The sequence below is a fragment of the Artemia franciscana genome, chromosome 12 (assembly GCF_032884065.1).
Source record: "Artemia franciscana chromosome 12, ASM3288406v1, whole genome shotgun sequence".
NCBI lineage: Eukaryota > Metazoa > Arthropoda > Branchiopoda > Anostraca > Artemiidae > Artemia > Artemia franciscana.
The window spans coordinates 28,353,024-28,369,131 of record NC_088874.1 but is presented as its reverse complement, the minus strand read 5'-3'; the positions used below and the strand labels follow the sequence as shown (position 1 = coordinate 28,369,131).

Here is a 16,108-nt window from a genome sequence, read left to right as displayed (position 1 = left end):
TTTTTTTTAGTTTTTTACCTTTTTTAGTTTTTTTATTTTTTTTAGTTTTTTAGCTTTTTTACTTTTTTTATTAGTTTTTAGTTTTTTTTTGTAGTTTTTGCCTTTTTTTAGTTTTTTCAGTTTTTTTTTAGTTTTTTATTGGTTTTTACCTTTATTTTAGCTTATTTTTCAGTTTTTTCCTTTTTTTTAGTTTTTTTTAGTTTTTAGTTTTTTTAGTTTTTTACCTTTTTTTAGTTTTTTTAGTTTTTTTAGTTTTTTAGCTTTTTTATTTTTTTTATTAGTTTTTAGTTTTTTTTGTAGTTTTTGCCTTTTTTTAGTTTTTTTAGTTTTTTAGCTTTTTTATTAGTTTTAGTTTTTTTTGTAGTTTTTGCCTTTTTTTAGTTTTTTTCTTTTTAGTTTTTTTGTAGTTTTTACTTTATTTTTAGTTTTGTTAGTTTTTTTTTTTACTTATGTCCTGGTCGTCATTTATACTCCCTGTGTCCCGGTGCTTTGTTGATTGCTAATCGAACATTCCTTTTGTCCTGGTCGCTTTCTCTTTGAGTGTCGTCATTTATTTTTTTCTTTTTTAGTTCTTTTAGTTTTTACCTTTTTTAGTTTTTTTTAGTTTTTTAGATGAAAATTTTTTTTATTTTTTTCTTTTTTTTCTTTTTAGTTTTTTATTGGTTTTTACCTTTATTTTAGCTTATTTTTCAGTTTTTTCCTTTTTTTAGTTTTTTTTTATTTTTTATTTTTTTTTAGTTTTTTACCTTTTTTTAGTTTTTTTTAGTTTTTTTAGTTTTTTAGATTTTTTACTTTTTTTATTAGTTTTTAGTTTTTTTGTAGTTTTTGCCTTTTTTTAGTTTTTTCAGTTTTTTTTTTAGTTTTTTATTGGTTTTTACCTTTATTTTAGCTTATTTTTCAGTTTTTTCCTTTTTTTTAGTTTTTTTTAGTTTTTAGTTTTTTTAGTTTTTTACCTTTTTTTAGTTTTTTTAGTTTTTTAGCTTTTTTATTTTTTTTATTAGTTTTTAGTTTTTTGTAGTTTTTGCCTTTTTTTAGTTTTTTTAGTTTTTTAGCTTTTTTATTAGTTTTTAGTTTTTTTTGTAGTTTTTGCCTTTTTTTAGTTTTTTTAGTTTTTTAGCTTTTTTATTTTTTTTATTAGTTTTTAGTTTTTTTTGTAGTTTTTGCCTTTATTTTAGCTTATTTTTCAGTTTTTTCCTTTTTTTTAGTTTTTTTTTAGTTTTTAGTTTTTTTAGTTTTTTACCTTTTTTTAGTTTTTTTAGTTTTTTTAGTTTTTTAGCTTTTTTATTTTTTTTATTAGTTTTTAGTTTTTTTGTAGTTTTTGCCTTTTTTTAGTTTTTTTAGTTTTTTAGCTTTTTTATTAGTTTTTAGTTTTTTTTGTAGTTTTTGCCTTTTTTTAGTTTTTTTCTTTTTAGTTTTTTTGTAGTTTTTACTTTCTTTTTAGTTTTGTTAGTTTTTTTTTTACTTATGTCCTGGTCGTCATTTATACTCCCTGTGTCCCGGTGCTTTGTTGATTGCTAATCGAACATTCCTTTTGTCCTGGTCGCTTTCTCTTTGAGTGTCGTCATTTATTTTTTTCTTTTTTAGTTCTTTTAGTTTTTACCTTTTTTAGTTTTTTTTAGTTTTTTAGATGAAAATTTTTTTTAGTTTTTTCCTTTTTTTCTTTTTAGTTTTTTATTGGTTTTTACCTTTATTTTAGCTTATTTTTCAGTTTTTTCCTTTTTTTAGTTTTTTTTTTAGTTTTTATTTTTTTTTAGTTTTTTACCTTTTTTTAGTTTTTTTTAGTTTTTTTAGTTTTTTAGCTTTTTTACTTTTTTTATTAGTTTTTAGTTTTTTTGTAGTTTTTGCCTTTTTTTAGTTTTTTCAGTTTTTTTTTTAGTTTTTTATTGGTTTTTACCTTTATTTTAGCTTATTTTTCAGTTTTTTCCTTTTTTTTAGTTTTTTTTAGTTTTTAGTTTTTTTAGTTTTTTACCTTTTTTTAGTTTTTTTAGTTTTTTAGCTTTTTTATTTTTTTTATTAGTTTTTAGTTTTTTGTAGTTTTTGCCTTTTTTTAGTTTTTTTAGTTTTTTAGCTTTTTTATTAGTTTTTAGTTTTTTTTGTAGTTTTTGCCTTTTTTTAGTTTTTTTAGTTTTTTAGCTTTTTTATTTTTTTTATTAGTTTTTAGTTTTTTTTGTAGTTTTTGCCTTTTTTTAGTTTTTTCAGTTTTGACGTCACCTGATCCAGTTTTTTCAGGTGACGTCACCTGATCCATCCACAGACAGACAACTTATTTTTATATATATAGATATATATATATATATATATATATATATATATATATATATATATATATATATATATATATATATATATATATATATATATATTATATACATACATATATATTGTGATTCCTCGGCACGCTTTCTGTTCTTACTTTCTCTATCAGCCGCAAGCCTGTTTTCTTGCTGTTCTTGTGATTCCTCGGCACGCTTTCTTTTCTTACTTTCTCTATCAGCCGCAATTTTTTGGCATAGACTCTTTGAGCAGCTTCCTCGGCTGTTGCCATTGTAGGTTCTTCAGTCATTTTACAATTAAACATTTTTCCGTCCACGATCTTCTTACAATTAAAAATTTGTCTTTGAACGATTTTCTTAAATACCTTTAATGACGTCATCGTCATAACAAACATGACGACAACTAACTTCATGACGACATGACGTCACTCGACAGACATAACCCACAAACAACTTATTTTTATATATATAGAAGATATATATATATATATATATATATATATATATATATATATATATATATATATATATATATATATATATATATATATATATATATATATCTACTCATATTCACAGGTGGGACACAGTGACACAACTACAATGGCACGTAACGACTTGCGCGCGCGCGGGGGCTTGGGGGGGTGCCACACCAACAGCTAGTAGTACATAAACAAGTAAATGTAAACAAATTTCCCTATTTTAAACCTTTACGTCATTCATTTCGTGTAAGTATATATATATATATATATATATATGTATACATATATATACTAGCTGACCCATGCCACGCGTTGCTGTGGCGTTGCGCGCGACAGCAACACATGAAGTGTCAGGTACTACATACAACATCGAGTAGAATCCCCCGTATTCGGACAGTGTCATATCACGGTTAAATATTTTGATTAAAATGTAGCTTTTCACTGATAGCAGGTTCCGAAACTTGGAGACAGCGCAGGAAAGTTCAATTTTTGTCAGAACCAAACCTTACCACCCCTCTCCCCCCAAAAAAAAACAAAAACACAAAACATAGTTTTGAAAAAGACTAACCTAACTGGTATTGGCTCACAACAGTCTAGATTTTTTCAACATTTAAGCTTCACCATGAATCTAAAAAAAGTTTCAGCTTCCACAGCGAAATTTGACCCCTCCCCCCTTTCAGGACCTCGCTTTACCACCACCCAAACAACCACTATTTTAGATGAGAATAGGCCAGCTGGAATGAGACTTTATTAAAGAAAAAAGCCAGAATTTCAAAAAAGACTAGCCTAACTGGGATTGGCTGACTACAGTATCGGAGAACTTCTTTTTTCAACATTCAAGTTTAAGCAATTTTTACGATCTTCTGCAGAAGATTGGGCAGTATTTTCCAAGACTAGACACAAACGAAATATTTGCAATCATGATTAGGCTATATGCTATGAACTACTGGGATATTTAAAAACCGGTTCCATTGTAAATGGCAAAAAAAAAATCAAATTAATAGCATACTTGTTAGATTTTTGGGGGGGAGTCCTGTGGTGGCGCAGTAGGTTTGACCTTAGCTTGGTAATACGGGACCCAGAGATCGAATCATGCTGCAGTAATGCACTGCAGGGCCGACGCAGGGACCTAAGTAGTCAAGAAGCGTCGTTAATCTGATACAATACAAATTTTTTTGGGGAAAAAATCCAATAGGGGAAAAAAAAGTTGAAACTCAGTTGCCGAAGTGAGGTTCATTTTTGTTAGACATGAACTTTCTTCGATGATTGTTTGATTGTTCCTCATCCATTAAGCTGTCGAAGGGAGGTTCAATTCTTGTTGGAATTCAGCTTTCTTTGGTTATTCCTTGTCAGGTGGCGTAAAATTCAGCTGCCGAAGAGATATTCAATCCTCGTTAGACGGCAACTGCCTTCTCATTGAATGATGTCATTCAATGATTTCAATGATTTCTCATTGAATGATGTGAAACTCAGTTGCAGAAGTGCAGAATTCAGTTTGATTATTCCTCAATCTTCGTCATTGTTTGATTGTTCCTCATAAATTCAGCTGCTCAAGGGAGGTTCAATTCTTGTTAGATGGCTGCTGTCTTTGATTATTCCTTTGAAATTCCCGACATGTAGTTTTTTTTTTTTTTTTTTTTTTTAGTAGCAAAACATTTTTACCTGGAAATATGTTTGTTGTCCCAGTCTAGAATCCGTAAATAAAAACACCGTGTGCCATCTGAAAACCTGTAGGCTGAAACGGCGCTGAACAAAGTTGATTTTCTGCCGTGAACATGTTAAGACAGGGCTAAGGAATTTTTCATTATACTTTATTTTTATTTATTATAAAAATGGGTTGTGTAGGGCTGCTGCAGTATGACAGTTTGGCTTGAACGTTCGGTATAGGTGTGACAGGACTGCGAAGTTCTTGAGACAGATTTCTGGAATAAAATATCAGTAAACATTTAATTATACTTAGTAATTTTGTTTCATTTAGTGTAATAAAAGAAAATTAATCGAGCACTCTTTTTTCTTAGATAATTGAACTTACAACACAGAATTTGAACAATACAATACATTTCTAAATGATACATTATAATTATTGAGGAAAGTTATCTGGTACAGCTTTGTATGCTGGGCTCAAAAATGGATTTGTATTTTGTTTTAGCACCCACAGTTTTTGTATATTTTTTTTTGTCAAAAATACTAAAATTTATAACAAAATTAGCAAATTTTATCGGAACAACAAAGTGTGTTTTTTTTACATGTTGATGATGAATAAGCTGAAATATACAACCATTAATATTGATTACTCTGAAGAACTTAGTCGAATCTAATTTTAGAAAAAAATAACACATTTTATTTTAACTGTATTCTCTACGCTAAACTAAGAATTTGATTAAGTTTTTTTTTCATTGTCTGCAGTTCTACGTGTAATCATTTTATTACTATTATTGATACATTTCCCATAAAAAAAAACGAAATATAGTAGACAGAGCATAGAAGAAAAGGATAAAAATAAAATAACTTTACACAAGACGTTATAAGATCAAAGTAGCTCACGAATGACTGGATTATGCACTGGAGAAAAACGATAAAATAATACACTATATATTAATAAATGATATAATAAAATAACACCCAAAGATTATATATTACAGTGGAGAGAAATGTAATATACTTTCTACAAAACATTGCATGATCAAATTAACCCACGAACAACCGGATAAACGGCATCAGCTCTGAATTTTTGAATTCTTATTTTAACAGCTTTAACGTAGTTTTCCCTGAATATGCTGCTAATTGTGTGCCATGAGGGGAGCAATAAAGATTTTTTAAGTTTGTCTCTAACATTAGAAATGTAGCACCAACCTTCCATAAATAATAACAAAAATTATGAGTGCAAGGAAAACTGATTAAAGTTTTGAATTTAGCACCCTTGGTTGCGGAAGGAAATTTCCGCAACCAAATCTTTTCCTAACGGACGTATGGTTAGTGGGACGTACTGGTTAGTACGTCCCACATAAGAGCTTCCAGAAGTACATGGGATTTTATAAACCCCACTTTGTTGCTCTACGGAAGTCCGATCCTTTCCAGAATTTAAAAAACTAGCCAAAGTATTACTACCTCTTAAAGCTACCTTTAAACCATTATTTTGTAAAATTCTTTTAAGTTTTTCACTCAAACCTGGAACATATGGTAGAGAACAAAAAATATCTTTCTTTTCTGTTGTTTCCAGAATATCGTCAGAAAATTGAAAAAAAATAAGAGCAATAAACTATATGTAATTAGTTTATTAGGTATAAATTTTGTTTATTTTTATTCATGTCTTTTAGTTTTACTGCTGATGATGAACACTGTATATGTGTTCGAAATATCCAGTTAAATTTTTTTATATCTATTCACTGTCAATAAAAAGGTTTCATCCCTATTTTGAACTGTTTAACTTTTGTCATGGAAAGGCAGTGTGGTCTTCGAAGTTATCTAAACATTACAAAATTCCCTGTAGATATTCAAGATACGTGGGTTTTACTTTTGGGGGGCCAGCAACATCGGACGTATGACCTTCTTCACTGTAAGTCATAAGACAGTACACGTATCTTGAAGACAGCTATTCAGAAATACCTTATATTAATTTTCACTAGTAAAAGAAAACTTAGAAGAAAGTATTTGCGTTCGGTCATAGCATGTTTTCAAACTTGGCTGGTTTAGTTCAAAATACTTTGTTAGACAGCAGGTAAAACGTTTGTTATTGTATTTGTTTTAATCTCTCTCTCTCCCTCTTTGCTCTCTCTTTTCCTCACTTTCTCTATCTCTCGTTTATTTAGGGGAATTAATTTTTATATTTTTAATGAAGCGCTGCTGGACGTTACAAAACAAAAGGACTTGAGTGGATTCTACCGACATCTATTTCGACAGAAGACGGGAGAAGAAATGGAAGTAAAAAAGGAATCGGAAGAAATAAAAAAGAAAGAAGTTACAGAAAAGTCCCGAAGACGCTCTGGAACTGAAAGTCCTTCGGACAAAAAGCGTCAATATCGTCGTCATAGTAGTGAAAGTTCTACTAGTGACGGCGAAATAAACTCTGACGATGAAAAGTCCAAAAAGGGCCGAAGCAAGTCGAAGTACGATACTAGCGATTTTAGCAGTGATGAAGAGATAAGGAGAAGAAAGCGGCAGCAGGAAGAGAGCTCCAGCAGCAGTGACACAGAGGAGGAAAAGCCAAAGGAAACAAAGAAAGAGAATGGAGAATTGAAAAAACAGAAAAAACCAAAAGTTGACATTTGGAAGAAAATAACTGTCGGCGATGTTTTTCGTGAAGAACAGGAGAAATATTTTAAGCGAAAGGCTGATAGAGGGTGGTAATATTGAATGGTTTACTTCATTATGTGTCTTAAGTTTCAGAATTTTGGCTATCTGATTTATTAAAGTAACTTTTTGCGAACATGTATATGTTTCTTGTAACGGGATAGTTAATTGTAATCAGGGATGTTCACAGAATTAGGACCGGAAAAATTTATCTGATATTGAATACGTCTCGCCACTGAATTTTTTTTTGTAAAAGAAAATTGCATCTTAGGTTTATACTTAATACGTAAATAAGCTAGAGTTCTGTAATAAGTAAATAAGCTGAGTTCTGTTTAGCCTGATTGAAGATATACTACTTTTCTAACTATAGCCAGCTAATTTATCGTAATTAAATAGATTTGCAGACTTTCTGAATAAAAAAAAACAAAAAACGTTTGCTCCTTCGTCCGAAGTTAACTGCCAAATTTGTAATTTCTATTGAGAATCTTGATCGATCTATTATTTGACCCTAAAAGTTTATTTATTAGGGCTCTACGTTCAGGCACGTAGACATCTTTTTTTGGGGGGGGGGCAAGATTTGAATGAGAAATGCCCGAAAGCTGGGGGCCCAAGTCTCCCATCGCTGGTCCAAAAGGCGTGGTCTCTTCTAATCTCCTTATGTCTTATAATAAGGATTGTAATAAATAAAAAGAAAGTTTTGTTTACTCTAATCGTCTTACACTGAATTAAGATAAGGTGAAATCTGCTTTCCATAAATCCATAAATTCCATAATAAATCCTGCTTTCCATAATAAATCCATAAATTCTTTCCATAATTTCCATAAATCTGTTTTATTTCCATTTGTGTGTAAGCCTTTTAAGTGTAGAATCTTTATGGTCCTATTTAGGGGTCGTACATCTTTATGGTCCTGAAAGTTATGGTAGTCCTTACTGTCGGATTTTTTTTTATTTTTGGTTTGTCAGATAGCTAACACAATACTTTTTCGGGTTGCAGTTGACGCAGTTTTGAATCGCGGTTTCTTGTATTTGATAATTAATTGTTGGCCGTCCCGTCATTTTTTAATAAGGCATTAGATAAGCTATGTTGAAGGGAGTTTCTCTTGCCTTGAAGATTTGAAATCTAGAGTTACGTCTATTCTGCTTAGAAGATTCCAGTTTTTATTCCTAGCAGCCTATGGAAATTCTTTTCCCGCATTACGCATTGATCAATTAACTTTGGAGCAATAGGCTTAAATAAATATGGTGTCTTCATATTTCAGTGAAAGTCTATTTAAGTGCACATATTGGTATGTGAATAAAATGCTATAGAATCAGTTATTGCTATGTGGGAAAAATAGTTGTTTTATGTGAGAGTGCATTACATCCTGTAGGCCTAGTTGCTAACTTGTTTGTGACCGGTATGCCATGAAGCGCAGTAAAGATTCAGTATTTGTCTCTGAAATATTTAACGAGAAAATTCCGTCTACATGGAAGGAGGATTTGTTATTCCACATAAAATTCATGACGCCTTCATTGAGGAAAGATCTTCCGACCATCGGAAGGGTGCTAAAAAGGGGAAGTACCTAACAATTTTATGAAAACTTTAATTTAACCACTGTATAAGAAAGGTGATAAGAGAGAGTGTCGTAATTATCGAGTCATTAGTGTGGTCTTTGTAGGTAGCAAATTACTTAGTAATATGATACTTTTTAGACTGAGAGATTTTGTAGATAAAGTGTTAAGAGAAGAACAGTGTGGTTTTAGAAAAGGTAGAGGATGTGTCAACCAAATTTTCACTCTTAGGTTAATAATTGAGAAATGCCCTAGTTGTCAAACACCTTTGGTCTTCAGTTTTATAGATTATGAGCAAGCGTTTGATTCTGTTTATAGAAGAGCTTTAGTAAAGGTTTTATCCTTGTATGGTATACGAAACAAATACATTAAAGTGATTAGTGCTATGTACGAGAATAATACTGCTGCGATTAAGGTGGGAAATGAGGTTAGCAGCTGGTTTTGTATTAAATCTGGAGTTAAGCAGGGTTGTGTTATATCCCCCTTTAGATGGGTCATTTTGATGGACTTTGTCTTAAGGAGCACAGGAAAGACAATGGAAGACCACGGAACCAAATGGGGAGGAAAAACTCTCCTGGACTTAGATTATGCTGATGATTTAAGGATCGTCGATGAAAGTGTTGAACTTTGAACTTTTAGAGGCTTTGTGAGTTCGGGGTGCTAGAACAAGTTTGAAAATCAATGCTAAAAAGACTGAGTCACTAAGGCTAGGAATGAGTGTAGATGAAAAGGTGACGTTGGGTAACGAAAAGTTTGATCAGGTTGGTAGCTTCACTTACCTTGGTAGTATTATTAGTAAAGACGCTGGGAGTAGTGAAGATGTTAAAAATAGATTAGCGAGGGCTCAGGGTGTTCTCTCGCAGTTAAAAAAAGTTTGGAAGAATAGGAAGATAAGTCTGCAAACCAAGATTAGAATAGTAGAAGGTATAGTGATGACAGTGGTCAAATGTGGCTCTGAAGCATGTATGCTCCGAAGAGGATGAAGATTTACTAAATGTTTTTCAGAGAAATAGCCTACGGATTGCAGGGCTTCCACTTTCGAATCTCAAAGTTCGGGGACAAGTTTTAAAAATTCGGGAGTTTTCGGGGACAAGTCTTCAAGATTCGGGGGCAAGTTCAAAATGAAATTTGGGAGCCAAAATAGGTTATAGCTCAGGCTCAAGTAGGGCTTGGATTCCCGTAGTAAATCAAGTTTTTAAAAGAGTAGGTTTTAGAGCCAGAGTACGGGATTGGAACCCGTAGCTAAAAACGATTATTGCAGATATCGTGGACGAAACCTCAAAACTGTTTATTCTCTTAGCCCGAAAACGAGACTTTTGCGTCATTTATTTTCAGAAAGAGGACAAAATGAAGTATAGAAAGGCAATAATCACGAACAGGAGCAAAAACAAGAGCAATGTTTTCTCCAAATTAATGAATATTCTTCGGGAAGTAAACATGAACTTACACCAGGAATTTAATAAAAAAAATCACCTGAAAGCAAGGAGCAGCATTAAAAATTGAAACGAATAGAAACGACAACATAACAAGGGGATTGCCTCCTCTAAACACCTGACTTTTCACGCTGAAGTTTTTTAGTACTTAAGCTTCTCATTGTTCTATTTAAACTACAATTATGTTTCGGGAGTCGTTCTTACAGAATCGGGACTAAATTTAAACTTATAATTCTTAAAATTCCTTTGCCCAGTAAATTCCTTTGCGTAAAAATTCCTTTCATATATGTAATATTTTTGTTCATTTTAATGTTGCTCCTTAGGCGTACATTCAGACGGGAAAAAGCTTAGATTCAGACGGAAAAAAGCAAAAGATTCAGACGGAAAAAAGCTTTATTCCAAATGTTTTTTTTTTAATGCCAGGAAATACAGCTCCACGGAAAAATTATTCCTCTCCCCGGAAAAATCGTCTAAACAATTCAATACCGTTAAAAATTTATCCCGGACAATTACCCTTAACATCTCCACGCGTAAAGCTGGGCTTACAAAGAGAAACTTAAAATAAAAAGGATTTTGCTTAGGAATTCTGGTTAATCCCCCCATTATAAAATTTTCCTTCAAAATTTTATCTCCCAGAAATATCCTTCCCAATAGGAAGTTCTCCGTGCAGAAAATCCTCCAGCAGAAAATTCAATCCTTTACCCGAAAAAAGAATGCATACTTCCAAATAACAGATGTTATACGTAAAACAATGGGAAAATTATATATTTTCAAGACATTTCCCCAGGGGCTGTGGGAGGTCATATTAACTCCAAAGGCAAAGTTATTAGGTTTCTCAACTATGCTCAGCAAAATGGCTACGGTATCTCTAAATTTTGATCAAACGATTAAACATGGGCAAATTATATATTTTTAAGACCTTTCTCCAGGGGCTGTGGGAGGTCAAACTAACTCCAAAGGTAGAGTTGTTGGGTCTCTCCAAAATGCTGAACAAAACGGCTACGGTATTTCTAAGTTTTGATCAAACGAGTTTGGGGGGAAAGGGTGCGGAAGGGGGCATAGTTGCCATCCTCACGGAAAAAATACATCTTCTGGGAAAGTCCGTATTTTTTCAGATAAGAGCTTCAACCCTATACAGTTGCGTTCTCTGATACGCTGAATCTGATGGTTTTATTTTCGTTAAGGGTCTTTGATATTTTTAGGGAGTGTTTTCCCCTTTTTTAAAAGATTAAACAAATTTTCTCAGGCTCTTAGCCTTTGAAGAATAACAATGAACTAAAAGTATCTTATATATTTGGTACCAGCATAATAAACCAATCCTTTTGAAATATCTGTTGTTTTTTTAGAGTTTTGGTTACTATTTAGCCGCGTTGCTGCTTACTTTCAGTTTGTTACCATGGACTATCTGATGACTGCCATATTTACATAGAACGTTAAATGCTGAATAGAAATAAAATAATCAGATATTTGGTCTATTATCACATAAAATAAAGCAATGAAAATCACTTCAAAGTTTTTTTTTTTTTTGATGTGCCAAAACCAAAATAGGAATTAGCGATTTAAAAACAATAAACAGATGGAAAAATTAGAGGAGTGTGACAAAACTGGCTTACTATTAAATTAGAAATCTAGAGATAATCATAGCTTCTTCTTCGGCAGTCGCATTAGTCTTAACACATGACAATATTTTTGCCATTTCTATATTCACAATAAGAGAGGTGGAATCCGCATCCAATCGTTTCATTCCCATTTTGGTTTACAAAATGGAGTTTTCAATGTCATACATTTGCCAGCGTATAAAGGTGCGTATAAAGTATAAAAGTATAAAGCGTATAAAGTATAAAGGTGCAATAGTATTAAAATTGCGGAACGAACAGTGAGTCTTCCACTAACTATTTTCGGGTAGATCAAGGAAAAAAAAAGATATTTCAGGTAGTTTTCGGGAATTCGGGGAATGCATTTTTTCGAGGATTTTCTAGATTTTTGTGGAAATCCCCGAAAATTTGGGGAAAGTGGAACCACTAACGGATTGTTCTGGGTACCCGGCTGACTGACCGTATTTCAAACAGTAGGCTGTACGAAAAGTGTAATTCAATCCCGCCTTCTAGGGCTATAATGAAAGGAAGGTTGAGATGGCTTGGGCACGTTCTGCGGATGAAGGATGACAGATTGCCGAATATTTTCCTTTTCGGCCATCCGTCTAGGACTAAACGGAAAGCAGGTCGTCCTCGTCTGGTGTGGGAGGGCATCATAAAGAAAGATTGAAAGGAAATAGGTACTTCATGGGAGGGTGTAAATTTGGAGGCTTTGAATAGATTGGGATGAAGGAGAAGCGTGCGTAGCTGTGTTGGTCTCAGGTGGCTTGGTGCTGCGGTGAGTTGTTAATATTAATAGTAGTAGAAATTATTATTGATGTGATTTTTTATATTATGAAGCTTAATTAGTATCTAGAAAATAAGAAAAGAATGAAGGCTCTTTCCTATACAGTTGCCAGCTTGTTATGGAATCCTCAAAACTGTGATACTCCCTATTGTTGTTTGGACTGAGTTTGCATTAATAATTGTAGTTATAATTAAGAATAAAATAACCATTCATATTTGTAGAAAATACGAGTGACTTGTACCTGACGCACAACATTAATTGTACGTTGACCAATGTTCAACTTTCAAAAAGTTCTCAAAAAATTTCAAAATATTAAAGAAAGCTTTTTTTTTCATTTTCCCAATTTATAGGCCTGCTTAAAACACTAGTTCCATTGCTGGATGACGAGTCTTGCAAAAGATGTAAGGACACTACTAGACAATACGTTGGAACACTTTAGTCTTGATGTAGGCTTTTCAAACCAATTTTCTCCAATTCCTGCCTTCCAATTCTGTTGTGCAATACTACTACTACTACTAATAACTCACTGCAGCACCAAGCCGCCTGAGGCCAACACAGCCACGCACGCTCCTCCTCCAACCCAATCTATTTAAAGCCTCCCTCTTTACACCCTCCCAGGAAGTTCCCATTTCCTTTAAATCTTTATTTATGACATCCTCCCAACCCAGACAAGGACGACCTGCTTTCCGTGTAGCCCCAGACGGTTGGCCAAAAAGACAATCTTCGGTAATCTGTCATCCTTCATCCGTAGAACGCGGCCGAGCCATCTCAACCCTTCTTTCATTATAGCCCCAGAAAGCGGGATTGAACCATACTTTTCGTACAACCTACTGTTTGAAATACGGTCAGTCAGCCGGGTACCCAGAACAATCAGTAGGCAATTTCTCTGGAAAACATCTAGTAAATCTTCATTCGCTTTTCGGAGTGCCCATGCTTCAGAGCCATATTTGACCACTGTCATCACTGTAGCTTCCAATATTCTAATCTTGGTATGTAGACATCTTTCTATTCTTCCAAACTTTTTTTTAACTGTGAAAAAACACCTTGAGCTTTAGCTATTCTACTTTTAACATCTTCACTGCTCCCACCATTTTAACTAATAATACTACCAAGGTAACTGAAGCTCCCAACCTGATCAATCTTTTCATTACCTAATGTCACCTGTTCACCTTCACTTACTCCTAGCCTTAGTGACTTAGTCTTCTTAACATTAATTTTCAAGCCTATTTTAGCACCCTGACTCCGTTTGTAGCACAGGTATATTCCTTTCTTTTTTCTTTCTCTGGGGTTATCTTTCATAAGAAAGAATATTAACAAGTGTTACATGTTTGAATGTGTATCATGTTTACAACTAATAATAAAATATACAGAACGGCCTAGAAATCCAAGAATTTACAAAGGCCACTGGAATCTTTATTTAATTAAAGAACAGACAGAAAAAGTATATAAAAGTTCTAAATATCCTCAGAGCAGATTACTCCTACAAGAGTCTAAAATATAAAGTTTTAGAAAACCTTATTGAACGCAAAACTTCAAATGTCCTTGATTTGTTTACCTTTGCTAATTTTGCAATAAACTTTTCATACAGTTGATAAGAGTTCTGAATGTAGCCAGTGATATGTTTTTATTTCGATATATTTCTCTCTCAGCTTAGGAATTATTATTATTCCTAAGACATAGTGACGGAGTTCAGAGAATTTAATGACTAATTATCCTAGAAAGACGATCGAAATAGATTTTTTTTAAGGAATCATTCCTTGACTTGATATTTATCCCTCGCCACAGTTTTTCTACAAAACTGTTTGTATGCTTTTGATAAAGTAATTGTACAACCTTTGACACTTTTCAATTGAATTATTTTGACTTAAAGTACAGATGAGGCTGTTATCACTATATGTTAATGTACCATCGTTCAGTACTCTATGTATTCTCAAAGAGACACATTTTTATGGCACTTGGTATTAACCAAGTGACATATAGCAATCGCAAATTCTGTCGGTCTGTCAGTCTGTCCCGGTTTTGCCACTTTAGGCACTTCCAGGTAAGCTAGGACGATGAAATTTTGGCAAGCGTACCAGGAACCAGACCAGATTAAATTAGGAATAGTCTTTTTTCCGATTCGACCACCTGGGGGGGAGTAGGGGGCCGGTTAATTTGGAAAAAATAGAAAAAATGAAGTATTTTTAACTTAAGAACGGGTGATGGGATTTTGATGAAATTTGATGTTTGGAAGGATATTGTGTGTCAGAGCTCTTATTTTAAATCCCGACCAGATCTGGTGACATTGGGGGAGTCGGAGGGGAGGGGACTTAAAATCTTGGAAAACGCTTAGAGTGGAGGGATCGGGATGAAACTTGGTGGGAAAAATAGGCAGAAGTTCTAGATACGTTATTGACATGACCTGAACGGATCTGCTTTGTTTGGGGGAGTTGGAGGGAGGGTTAATTCTGAAAACTGGAAAAAATGAGGTATTTTTAACTTGCGAAGGAGTGATCGGATCTAAATGAAATTTGAATTTTGGAAGGATATCGTGTCTCGGAGCTCTTATTTTAAATTCCGACTGGATTTGGTGATATTGGGGGAAATTGAGGGGGGGAGCACTAAAACTTGGAAAACGCTTAGAGTGGAGGGATCGGGATGAAACTTGGTGGGAAAAATAAGCACAAGTTATAGATACGCGATTGACATAACCAGAACTGGTCCGTTCTCTTTGGGGGAGTTGGGGGGGGTTAATTCTAGAAATTAGAAAAAGGAGGTATTTTTAACTTACGAAGGAGTGATTGCATCTTAATGAGATTTCATATTTAGAAGGACCTCGAAACTCAGATCTCTTATTTTAAATCCCAACCGAATCCAGTGTCATTAGGGGGGGGGGGCGGAAATCTTGGAAAACGCTTAAAGCGGAGAGATCAGGATGAAACTTGGTGGAAAGAATAAGCACAAGTCCAAGATAGATAATTGACATAACCGGACTGGATCCACTCTCTTTGGTGGAGTTTGGGGGGGATAATTTGGAAAAAGTAGAAAAAATGAAGTATTTGTAACTTACGAACGGGTGATCAGATCTAAATGAAATTTTAAATCTACAATATCTTGTGCTTTAGAACTCTCATTTTAAATCCCGACCAGATCCGGTGACATTGAAAAGAGTTGGAGGGGGAAACCGGAATTCTTGGAAAACGTGAAAATCGAGGTATCTTATAATGGGTGATCGGATCTTAATGGAACCTAATATATAGAAGAATCTTATGTCTCAGATGCTCCATTTTCAATTCGAACCGGATCCGGGGACATAGAGGGTTGGAGAGAAAAACAGAAACCTTGGAAACCGGAAATCTTGGAAAACGCTTAGAGTGGAGAGATCGGGATGAAACTTGATGAGAAGAATAAGCACAAGCTTTAGATACGTTACGCTATTTCTGACACTTCAAAGGGAATTGAATTATGTTTTTATCATGTTACTTTTTATTTGAAATGTTTCTTAAAAAATATGTCTAAGATATATTAACTTGTCATTAAAATAAAAATTGACACATTAAATTGTCATGAGCCCCCTCAATACTGCTTGTATACTACCGTATGAAAATAGAAATCGAAGTAAGGAGCGACCCGGCTCAATAGTAACCAATAATCTAAAAAATGGAATTTTGGTACCAATAGCTACATCAAAAGAATCGCATTTTAATGCTGATTTTAA

At 33.3% G+C, this 16,108-nt stretch overlaps 1 protein-coding gene and 1 long non-coding RNA gene across 2 annotated transcripts in view; one reads left to right on the top strand and one right to left on the bottom strand.

The window, feature by feature from the left end:
• The window catches only part of LOC136033958 (nuclear speckle splicing regulatory protein 1-like), a 29,673-nt gene extending 22,492 nt beyond the window's left edge, over positions 1-7,181 (top strand). The window contains exon 5 of the mRNA XM_065714983.1: positions 6,594-7,181. Within this exon, the coding sequence (XP_065571055.1) occupies positions 6,594-7,102 (509 nt within the window). The 3' untranslated portion in view covers positions 7,103-7,181. The remainder of the gene's footprint in view (positions 1-6,593) is intronic.
• The window catches only part of LOC136033959 (uncharacterized), a 67,193-nt gene continuing 55,553 nt past the window's right edge, over positions 4,469-16,108 (bottom strand). Inside the window, exon 3 of the long non-coding RNA XR_010619066.1 lies at positions 4,469-4,677. This is a non-coding gene — a long non-coding RNA (uncharacterized LOC136033959). The remainder of the gene's footprint in view (positions 4,678-16,108) is intronic.